This window comes from Palaemon carinicauda, chromosome 37, assembly GCF_036898095.1.
Source record: "Palaemon carinicauda isolate YSFRI2023 chromosome 37, ASM3689809v2, whole genome shotgun sequence".
Lineage (NCBI taxonomy): Eukaryota > Metazoa > Arthropoda > Malacostraca > Decapoda > Palaemonidae > Palaemon > Palaemon carinicauda.
The window spans coordinates 57,653,652-57,666,151 of NC_090761.1; the positions used below are offsets into that span (position 1 = coordinate 57,653,652).

At 31.7% G+C, this 12,500-nt stretch overlaps 2 protein-coding genes across 2 annotated transcripts in view; both read right to left on the bottom strand.

Annotated features, from left to right (window-relative positions):
• LOC137629711 (zinc finger CCHC-type and RNA-binding motif-containing protein 1-like) overlaps window positions 1-12,500 on the bottom strand; it is a 543,938-nt gene that overhangs the window by 323,556 nt on the left and 207,882 nt on the right. The window lies entirely within an intron of this gene.
• LOC137629712 (neurotrophin 1-like) lies at window positions 352-2,121 on the bottom strand. Its single transcript, XM_068361277.1, has 2 exons — window positions 2,082-2,121; window positions 352-1,243 (listed from the first exon to the last, which is right to left on the bottom strand). Exons 1-2 carry the CDS (start codon window positions 2,097-2,099, stop codon window positions 551-553), a joined length of 711 nt encoding a protein of 236 aa, XP_068217378.1. The 5' UTR covers window positions 2,100-2,121; the 3' UTR covers window positions 352-550.

The window sequence follows — 12,500 nt, forward strand, 5'->3', positions numbered from 1 at the left end:
AAACAAAGTAGATATATTAAAAAACACTCGTGTGTTTAATAGATACGTGTATGAGTAAAACCACCAATTTATATTGATTCGAGACTATGAGTAACTTGCACTCAAAGAGAAATCACACGTTCCTCTGCCCTGGCCAAGATTCGAACTTATCCCTCATGAGTTACATACAAAGATACACAACGAGTTATCCATACATCCATAAAAATTTATAATATACATATTGTCTTTGATATAGGCCTATATATTCCGGATATATTAAGTTTTTATACTTAGAAAATATATTAGAAATTATTCTTTAATACTATTCTGCATGGTAAATAAAAAGTGGAATTTTCAATGCCATTTATTTACTAAAGATACATAGTGCTGGAATGAGTAATAAATATATATCAATGATTTCCATAAATATGATATAGCACCGAGATGACTAGAGAACTGCTTTCTTCTTATGTATTATAGTCATGAATTCGGATCCTTGGACTCTTTGATAAAGAAAATATAGTTAAAGATTCAAGAAAGAAACATTATTGGATAATCTGGTCAGTTCAGCTTAATGATCAATAGTATAAGCGCCCAAAAGGCATGCACAGCTAGCTGGCAGCTTGAAGGACTCAATGGCGAAAGGGAAATATGCATCGTAAGGATCGAACACCAGAAACCGGTGGTAGACGGATTTCTGAAGACACTTGCTGTCGTAACATTTTGGAACCTTTGGGCAATCGTCTCCGGCTGTGAGACACTCCTCAATGCGCACCGTCTGGGTTAGCTTTTTGTAATGGACATCTATGTTGTTGATGATGATCCTCCAAACGCCTTCAGTGTTCTGGGCCCTGAGGGGCTTCACGTAGCTAGTTTTGGAGGGGCAGAGGTAAGTCTCCTCTTTCAGGGTCTTGGGTCGGTTCACTGAGAGGGCCGTGTTGAGGTCTGCCACGTCGGCGTAGAGAGTGAGGAGCTTCTCCGAATGGTGATTGGCAGCGTGTGTGATGTTGTAAGTTGGGTATTCTTCGTCCTCGAGGCACCAAGGCTTATTACTTTTCGTTGCGCAGGCTGGAGACTGGCGTGGGTAGTTAGGACTGGGCACTTTGTGAGGGCGCTGTTGGTAAGGAGTGCTAGGCTGGTAGGATGGCTGAGGATGGTACGCTGGGGATTGGTGCCCTAAATTAGACCCATAGGAAACGGAGGATCTAGGGTAGGATGAACTGTGCTGACCAACTGCCGCTGCTGCTACTGCAGCCAACAGCACCTGCAATTTTGATGATAATGAATAACATATGATACCTCTACAATTGCATGTTTTCTTGCTTGCAGTTACACCCAAGCATGCTATTTTATTATATTTATCTTCCTCCTTTTTTTTTTTTTTTTTTTTTTTTAAGTTTTTAAGTTTATATATGAAGGATCTATTCTAATATTGTTACTGTTTGTAAATTATTTCAATTGTTCATTACTTCTCTTGAAGTTTGTTTATTTCCTTATTTCCTTTCCTCACTGGGCTATTTTTCCCTGTTGGAGTCCTTGGCCTTATAGCATCCTGCTTTTCCAACTAGGGTTGTAGCTTAGCTTGTAATAATAATAATAATAATAATAATAATAATAATGATAATAATAATAATAATAATGACTGTCTAGAAATAATCATATTATTATTATTATTATTATTAAATGCTAAGCTACAACCCTAGTTGGAAAAGCAGGATGCTATAAGCCCAGGGTCCCCAACAGGGAAAATAGCCCAGTGAGGAAAGGAAATAAGGAAATAAGGAAAAATAAAATATTAAAGATACGTTTCTTGTTTACCATAAACAACAGCAAAACCACAAAGGTAAATATTTAAAAGTTAAATACTAATAGAATTATTTGAAATTGAGTCGTCTAAGCAAAACTCTCATGAATATCAAATATTGTAACCACACTTTCATAAAAAACAAAAAAAAAAAAACTTTCTTGATGATAGTATTTAACAAAGTGATCTTGAGTTAAGTAAGCAATTTATTTCGTTATCATATAAAGGAGTGTGATAAAAGATAAGATCACTGTATATGAAATACTTTCTAATACTAATGGACTATTCAGATACTCACCAAAAGCCTCAGAGACATTTTTTGTTGTGTCTTCAGAAAGGAGAAGAAGATAAGTGTATCTAACTTGACAAGACACTCCATTTATATACTGCAACACCTCTAATAATACTAACTATCTCCCTCCCCCCCCCCCCCATGCACCCCCCCCCCCCCCAACTCACCCACGCAGTCCGCACGCACATATTCATTTGGTCATCAAGAATCGTTAATTTTTTTTTTTTTTACAATATTAAGTTCAATTATTTATCACTAAGCGTTTTAAGAAAGTTATTCGTAAATGTATATTATAAGAGATTTCAAATAAGAAATTGACATACTCGTGTATATTGAATATTTCATAAGACAAAGTTTTGCGTCTTTGTGAGTATTAAGTTTAATCATTTCTCACTGAGCGTTTTAAGAAAGTTATCCGTAAATGTATATTACAAGAGATTTCAGATTAGTAATGGACATCATTGTGTATGATGAATATTTCGCAAGATAAATTTTGTGTATTTATGAGTATATTTGAGTTTATCAGGTACATCTTCACTTAAATCTATATATCACATACTCCTGCGATTCATATATAGTCAGATATAATTCCAATCACTCATCTTTTAACTATCATATATGATAACTAGCTTTTCCATATACCATATCTTGTCATTAAAAAAAAAAGAAATCCATCACCTATCTTGTGAAGTATTTGGTGTATAATTTTTTGTATGGAAGAAGTCATGGAGTAAATCATCTCTCATATTTTTAGTACGAAATTTGAAAACTCACGGAAAAAACTAATACTTTCAGAGTGTCACAAACTTTTTGGAAAGTTTTTTTTACAGAATGGTATCGATTTAGTTCTCATGATATATATATATATATATATATATATATATATATATATATATATATATATATATATATATATATATATATATATATATATATACATATCTATAAATAAATATATATATATATATATATATATATATATATATATATATATATATATAAATATATATATATATATATATATATATATATATAGAGAGAGAGAGAGAGAGAGAGAGAGAGAGAGAGAGAGAGAGAGAGAGAGAGAGAGAGAGAGAGAGAAAGGCTTCCATTCGCTTAACACCGTATAACATTCATCCAACAATTACCAAAAAAAACCTAATGCTTTTGAGCATTATCAATTGGTTGTCCTTTTCGTGTTAAATGATAAATTCTATATTTTCAAACATGCAATTGGCATACTCCAGAAACTCCTCTACATTTCAACTTCTGAAGAGCAAGAAAAAATTAGGACACTGCAACTTCAACATTTTCATTTGTAATGTTCTCACTAAAACGTTCAAACACTTAACAGTATTTTGTAAACCAATTAATGTGATTTATGACAACCGATTTTTTTCTTTTAGTTCTTCAGCCTCTGGCTTTCCTGACAATGAAAGAATGAAGTATTTTTTCTCAAACGATTTGAACGATCAATACGTTACACACCGAATCAGCATGTTGTTAAAAATGAATTCAAGTATGACATGAAATGGTAATATTTATATACATATATATATATGTATGTATATATATATATATATATATATATATATATATATATATATATATATATATATATGTATATATATATATATATATATATATATATATATATATATATATATATATATGAATATGCTTAAAAATCACAGTAAAACGTGATGCTTAGCTGCAGAAGAACCACAGGGAAAATGAAAATACGAAATATACGATTAAGTCCTGACTAATTTCGTGATACCTTATTCATGACATATTTTCCTATCTAGTTTTCTTTCACATAGATCTTGCATCATACCATCCATAAAAGTATTAAAAAACCATGACCTATTTTTGTAAAAAACGAACCACCTTAATGTGTATAAGTTCTAGTATATGTTCCACTTCCATCAAGAAAATTTGTTATTCGTTTTCAAAGATTTATCTGGTATACAATGCTAAATAGAGCCTTAACAGCCCCCACTTTGCCTACCTGGTGATTCTATTACTAGCCTTTTCTAGGTTCTTGTATTCCCTGTAAATTTTTCTCTATACAATTAAAATTCTCACAAACTACTACTTTGTAATGTGAATAAACACTAATTTTCTAGTTTTTATACATTCGTAATCTGTCTTACTTTCTCAATAAAAGATCTACTAAACAAGCTATCTCGTTACTATAAAACATTACGCCCCAATAATTCTTACAGATGGTTTTCAAGCCTTTACCTTTATACAGAGGAAATATCATTCCTTCACCAATTCTTTAAAAACTAGAGGGACACTTGGTAGAGCGCAGACCTCCACCGTGGCAGCTTATTTCTCGACCTTGACCTTGACCTTTGACCTTAACATATATTATTAGGCGTGAATTTTTAAACACTCAAATATAAATCAAGTTTGAAGTCTCTGTGACAACGATGTCCAAACTTATGGCCAATTTCATGAATTGGACATTTTGCTTGACCGTGAATTTGACCTTTGACCTTGACCTTCCAGAATTTAATAATTTCCAGCTTTTTACATAACAGTTAATCCCTGCAAGTTTTATTACTCTACGATTACAATTGTGGTCAGGAAGCTGTTAAGAAACAAAAACACATACAAACAAATACACACACATAAACACAAATAGGAAGTAAAACATAACCTCCTTCCAACTTCATTGGTGGAGGTAATTATGACTTATCCAAACATATCTTACAATCCCTAGTTAGTCAAACAGTTGATTTTTTTTTACCACCATACCACAAATCTTTAAATATATTCATTCCACTCCCGGTGTCTTTCCAGCGATCCACCTCATATTGTCCGCATAATATCCCCAAGTGTAATTTCTACCCTAATTATACTGGCCTCTTTCAATAGTGTTTTATTCATCTCTGTCAGTATTTCATTTCCAGTATTCATGGAGCCTTCAACAGGTTGACAGTTACATTAAAAAAAATCTATTTGTCCCTAAATCCATTAGTTCATTAACCTTTCCCCCTTGGCCTCTTTCCTGTACAGCTACTTGTTATTTTCCATGAAGTGTTTGGTCCTATTTTCCCTTCTTTTTCCATCAATTTAGCTCTTTTTTCATTCTCAGTCTCCCAGTAACAAGGTGAATAATACTTCTTTCTTCCTGTTTCCTTTCATCATCACAAATTCTTAGTATTTTATTCAATTCTTAAATTCCTTTAACTAAAAATACTGTATCCTTACTTCATTACACCCTCATGGAGTTTTATACTCCTTTTTATTATTCTTTGCCTTCTGTATCTACAACCAAGGCCCATTTTTCAACCATTTCTTCTTATATGGTAATTGTAGGCAGCTAATAAATTCATTCATCTTCCTTTTCTAATAAAAGGTTCAATCTCTCCTCTTGAGATAAAAACTGGTCATTTCAACTTCATATATATATATATATATATATATATATATATATATATATATATATATATATATATATATATATATATATATATATATATATATATATATATATATATATATATATATATATATAAAGATAATTATTATCAGATACTTCCAATCACTCATCTTTTCACCATCACATGCACCAATCATTTGGTTCTCTGTGTTTGGGGATATGTATGAACAAATAACTGTATTGATAAGAAAAAAACGTAAATAGAAGACATACCACGTTCTTGCAATACTAACTGATTTGAAGTAAAGAAAAAAATCCTCTTAGTAAAAGGAATAAAATGAATGGCATTTTTTTTTTTTTTTTTATGAACACTTCATCGAGAACAGTAAAACGCTGATATCTGCATGATTTACTGAGAGTGTTACACTCTCGGAAAAAGGTAAAAGCAAATTTAGCTTCAGTCTGTTGATCTCCTCAAGGATTTTGACATGAATTACCGTCGTAAAGACTCATTACCGTCTCAAATTATATGTTAAATCAGAAGTCGTTGGAGATAACTATGGTATATATTTTCTCTCTAATGTGCGTGTTTGTTTTCTAGTAATTAACCACTGACATCCTGATGATTATGCACACACACACGCACAGATATATATATATATATATATATATATATATATATATATATATATATATATATATATATATATATATATATATATATATGCATATGTACATGTATATATATATATATATATATATATATATATATATATATATATATATGTATGTATGTATGTGTGTATAAATACATGTGCATATATACATATAAATACATAATCTAATATATATATATATATATATATATATATATATATATATATATATATATATATATATATATATATATATATATATATATATATATATACTGCATATGTATATATGTATATATATACATGTGTGTGTTTGTGTATACTATATATATATATATATATATATATATATATATATATATATATATATATATATATATATATATATATATATATATATATATATATATATATATATATATATATATAAACGAAGTAAGTAAAGTCACCTGAAAATAGATGCTTAGAGATTTAAACTGTTCACAGAAGCAAACGGGTAAAGCATAATATCACATCTGAAGAACACGAAAAAGTAGAACCAGATTATGCAATGGCATAAGCGCCATATCCTGGTGGTTACCCATTAATCCCTAAATGCAGTTCCACTCACTACAACCTGGACAAGCAGCGGATTATTATTATTATTATTATTACAAGCTAAGCTACAACCCTCGTTGGAAAAGCAGGATGCTATAAGCCCAAGGGTTCCAACAAGGAAAAATAGCCCAGTGAGGAAAGGAAATAAGGAAATAAACAAACTACAAGTAATGAAAAAATAAAATAATATACTTTAAGAACAGTAACAACATTAAAATAAATCTTTCATATATAAACTATAAAAACTTTGGAAAAAGCAAGTGGAGGAAAAATAGGATAGAATAGTGTGCCTGAGCGTACCCTCAAGCAGAGGCTATGTATAAATTACAAGGGGGAATGTGTCATGGGTAGATACAACACCTTTAAAGGGATATGTTATTAAAAGAGAAACTCTTATCTTTTCCCATATTTCAATGGTGGTTGTTGGAAACAATTATTCTAATTATTAAGAGAATCTGTGATGATTTTAAGATTGTAGCAGAGAGTAGAGCCTCAGAATCATTAGGAAGAAATGAATATGTATGCTTCTACCTTTTAGTGAGGTGTAGAGACATTGTCTAATTTGAACTTGCTTTTGTTCTAAACTTTTTGCCCATAATTCGGTTCCATTTTGTCAGTTTATAGCACTAACTAGAAGTTTGCCAATACTAATACACTTACATTCATCTTAGAGATGAAGCTAAAATTTGAATAATTCCTCCCTTAATTGTTTCTTCAAAGATTGCTTGTTTTAACAATTATGTGGGCATTTTAAGTCTTTGTTCGTGTGGGCATTTTTTGTCCTTGTTCATGTAGCCATTTTCAGTCCTTGTTCATGTGGGCATTTTAAGTAAATGCTCATGTGGGTATTTTCAGTACCTGTTCATGCGGGCATTCTCAGTCTCTGTCCATGTGGGCATTTTCAGTCTCTGTCCATGTGGGCATTTTCAGTCCCTTTTCATGTGGATATTTTCCGTCCCTGTTCATGTGGGTCTTTTTAGTTGCTGTTCATGAGGGCATTTTCAGGCTCTGTCCATGTGGGCATTTTCAGGCTCTGTTTATGTGGGCATTTTCAGTCCTTTTTCATGTGGGTATTTTCCGTCCCTGTTCATGTGGGTATGCGCTGTTCATGAGGAAATTTTCAGTCCCTGTTCATGTGGGTATTTTCAGTTCCTGATCATGTGGACATTTTTAGTTCCTGTTCATATGGGCATTTTCAGTGCCTTTTTGTGTGGGCATTTTCAATCCCTGTTCATGTCGCCATTTTAAATCCGTGATCGGTTTATGGCATTTATATATGAGACACTTCATCATATGTTTTATTCCGCAATAAGACACTTAAAGGACTATGGTCAGTGACATCCCTTTGTAGATTCTTTTTTATTAACCATGATTTATCCTTCCTGTCTCTCCTTATGTAATATTTGAGCTCTCAGATGAAAGCACTTATCTAGCCGTTGTTCTCTCCTTCAGTCAGGACTCGTAGCACATGTCATCAGCCCCCCCCCCCCCCCTCCCCCCACCCGCAATTAATCTTGGAGAATTAAAAATGATTATTCGCATCGTAGGATTTATTGGGTCTTTCTATGTATTGTCAAATGTACTGTTATCTTTCCTGGCCAATCCTTTCTTCCTGCATTTCTCTGGTCTGTGACTAGTTATGAGTATTTATTAAATCTCACATTTTCCATGAGATTCTTTTGTATAGTTACACTCACCCTCGTCCCTGTATTCATAAACTGATCAAGAATATAAGGAAACATAAAAGCCTTGATGCAATTGGTGTCACTTTGAAACAATGTCGCTCATTCTACACACAAATGTGCTGTTAAATATCAGTTTTATAAACTCTGTTATGTTATTGATTGAGGATGAAATAACATGATATTACAAATTTTGTCAAAACATTTCTCGAATTGAAAGGTTTATATTCACGGAAAATCAATGTCGTTTGCCATCTTGCACAACCATACATATTCTTTTCAGTTATTAGAGCGGCTCATTGATTCATAATAAATAGAAACTTTTGCCGTAAGCTTGAATTTATTCCAAGAACTACTTGTGTTTATGCCCATTTAGTGCATGTTACGCAAGAAAAAAACAACAGGGACTACCTGGTATTACTTGAAATTATTCCCAGAACTGCTGGTGTGCATACCTATTTTACGCATGTTATGTAAGATACATAATCAGGAGACCATAACCAAGAAAGGAGTCAATGAAAAATTTACATATGACTCAAATCGTAACATTTTATGAAAGAGTCATAATAGAAAAATTACATATGACGAATCGTAACATCTTATGAAAGAGTCATAATAGAAAAATTACATATGACGTTAATAGTAACATCTTATGAAGGAGACATAATATAAAAATTACTTATGATGTGAATCATAACATCTTATGAAGGCGTCATAATAGAAAAATCACAAATGACGCAAATCGTAAGATCTTAAGAAGGAGTCATAATAGAAAAATTACATATGACGCAAATCGTAACATCTTAGGAAGGAGTCACAATAAAAAAATTACTTATGAAGTGAATCGTACATCTGAGGAAGGAGTCATAATAAAAAAAAATTACATATGACGCGAATCGTAACATCTGAGGAAGGAGTCACAATAAAAAGATTACATATGAGTCACAATAAAAAAACTATGCATGACGTGAATTGTAACATCCTAGGAAGGAGTCACAATAAAAGAAATTACACATGACGCGAATCGTAACATCTTAGGAAGGAGTCACAATAAAAGAAATTACACATGACGCGAATCGTAACATCTTAGGAAGGAGTCACAATAAAAAAAACTACATATGATGCGAATCGTAACATCTTAGGAAGGAGTCACAATAAAAAAAACTACATATGATGCGAATCGTAACATCTTAGGAAGGAGTCACAATAAAAAAATTACATATGACGCAAATAGTAACATCTTTGGAAGGAGGCACAATAAAAAAATTACATATGTCGTGAATTGCAACATCTTAGGAAGGAGTCACAATAAAAAACCACATATGATTCGAATCGTAACATCTTAGGAAGGAGTCACAATAAAAAAATTACATATGACGCAAATAGTAACATCTTAGGAAGGAGTCACAATAAAAAACTGCACATAATGCGAATCATAACATCTTAGGAAGGAGTCAAATAAAGAAAATTCATATGGTGGCGAATCGTAATATCTTAGGAACGAGTGAAATAAAAAAAAAATACATAAGAGGCGAATTGTAACATCTTAGGAAAGAGTTTAATAAAAAAAATTACATATGACGCGAATCATAACATCTTAGGAAGGAGTCACTATAAAAAAATTACATATGACGAGCATCGTAACATCCTAGGAAGGAGTCACTATGAAAAAATTACATATGACGCAAATCGTAACACCTTAGGAAGGAGTCACAATAAAAAAAACTACATATGACGCGAATCGTAACATCTAAGGGAGTAGTCACAATAGAAAAATTACATATGATGCGAATCGTAACATCTTAGGAAGGAGTCACAATAAAAAAAACTACATATGACGCGAATAGTAACTATTAGGAAGGAGTTACAATAAAAAAAATTGCATATGACACGAATCATAACATCCTAGGAAGGAGTTACAATAGAAAAATTACATATGATGCGAATCGTAACATCCTAGGAAGGAGTCACAATAGAAAAATTACATATGATGCGAATCGTAACATCCTAGGAAGGAGAAATTACATATGATGCGAATCGTAACATCCTAGGAAGGAGTCACAATAGAAAAATTACATATGATGCAAATCGTAACATCTTAGGAGGGAGTCACAATAGAAAAATTACATATGATGCAAATCGTAACATCTTAGGAAGGAGTCACAATAGAAAAATTACATATGACGCGAATCATAACATCTTAGGGACTAGTCACAATAGAAAAATTACATATGATGCGAATCGTAACATCTTAGGAAGGAGTCACAATAGAAAAATTACATATGACGCGAATCATAACATCTTAGGGACTAGTCACAATAGAAAAATTACATATGATGCGAATCGTAACATCCTAGGAAGGAGTCACAATAGAAAAATTACATATGATGCAAATCGTAACATCTTAGGAGGGAGTCACAATAGAAAAATTACATATGATGCAAATCGTAACATCTTAGGAAGGAGTCACAATAGAAAAATTACATATGACGCGAATCATAACATCTTAGGGACTAGTCACAATAGAAAAATTACATATGATGCGAATCGTAACATCTTAGGAAGGAGTCACAATAAAAAAAACTACATATGACGCGAATAGTAAATATCAGGAAGGAATCACAATAAAAACATTACATGCAGTATGACGCGAATCGTAATGTATTACTTCAAAGAACCCAAAATAATCATTGATTACACAAGGGCTCATTGCCTCCCTCGTTCAAATTCAGCAACAGATGTAGAAACGAAGAAAGTCTGATAAACACGCCTTGATTCATTAAGAGCTACGTCGACCACATCTCATGGTTAAAAGACCGGAGATTGTGGCTTTAGGTGCTAAATTCAGATGTGGTTTCAAGATGTCCTAAATTACTGCTTGCGCTTTTGCTTTCATGATTTCATTCTTAGTTTGAGCTTCCTTACGTCCAAGACTGAACAAGGACGATTTTTATCGAGATAATGAGAGTTACTTCCCTCCATCTTCCGCTGTTTTTTTTTTTTTTTTTTTTTTTTTTTTTTTTTTTTGGGGAGGGGTAATGTTTTTTTTTTTTTTTTTTTTTGGGTAGTTCTTACTTAATGGTTGACTAGTTAGCCCTTGTAAGATATATACTAACTCATTTGTACAATAAACTATTGCTCTCTTCCCTCCATCTTCCGCTATTATTATTATTTTTTTTTTTTTCTTGTTTGAGGCAAAGGTTTTTTGGACAATTATTACTAAAGGGTTCACTAGTTAGTCCTTGTAAAAGAATACTAACTCATATACAAAATTAACAAATGTTCTGTATGAATATCATAATGATAATTATTATTAGCATGATTTTTTTTTCAAGATTATCATTATTCATACAACACATTATTCTAAAGGTTTTATTCTAGCTACAACCAGATTGTGGAATGATCTTCCTAAACAGGTAGCTGAATCATTGGAACTTCAGAAGTTCAAACTTGCAACGAATGTTTTCATTTTGAACAGGCTGACATAAGTCTTTTCAAAGTTTATATAGATCAATTTTAACGTTGTTTCTGATTATAAAATATTCTATATTACTTAACTGTTCATTACTTCTCATGAACTTTATTTATTTCCCTATTTCATTTCCTCACTGGGTTATTTTCCCCATAGGAGCCCTAAGGCTTATAGCATCCTGATTTTTCAACTAGGGTTGTAGTTTAACTAATAATAATAATAATAGTAATAATGATAAAGATTCATGTTAATATTTTTCTTACGTCAAAAGTTATAAAATATTCAAGTTATGCTTTATAAAGTATATCCATTGTACCCGTCATCATTATCTTATTCTTATTATTAAGATTATGCATTATATCTTCTCTAATGGTATTTCTCATCGTTTTCTCTCTTACACAAGATTTCTAATTTACTAATGAACAAGGATGGAAGTAAACGCCCTTCTATAATTTTATAACACACTTCTTTAAGACCTCAAATTACGACAATTATTCTCCCCTGTACGAGGTTAAATTTTTATTTTAGGTTGAGAGATGTATGATGGCCGTGTAAATATAAAGATTAAAATAATTTGATTTCAAAAAGAAATTCATGAGTTTGAAATAGACTTTTCCTCCTGAC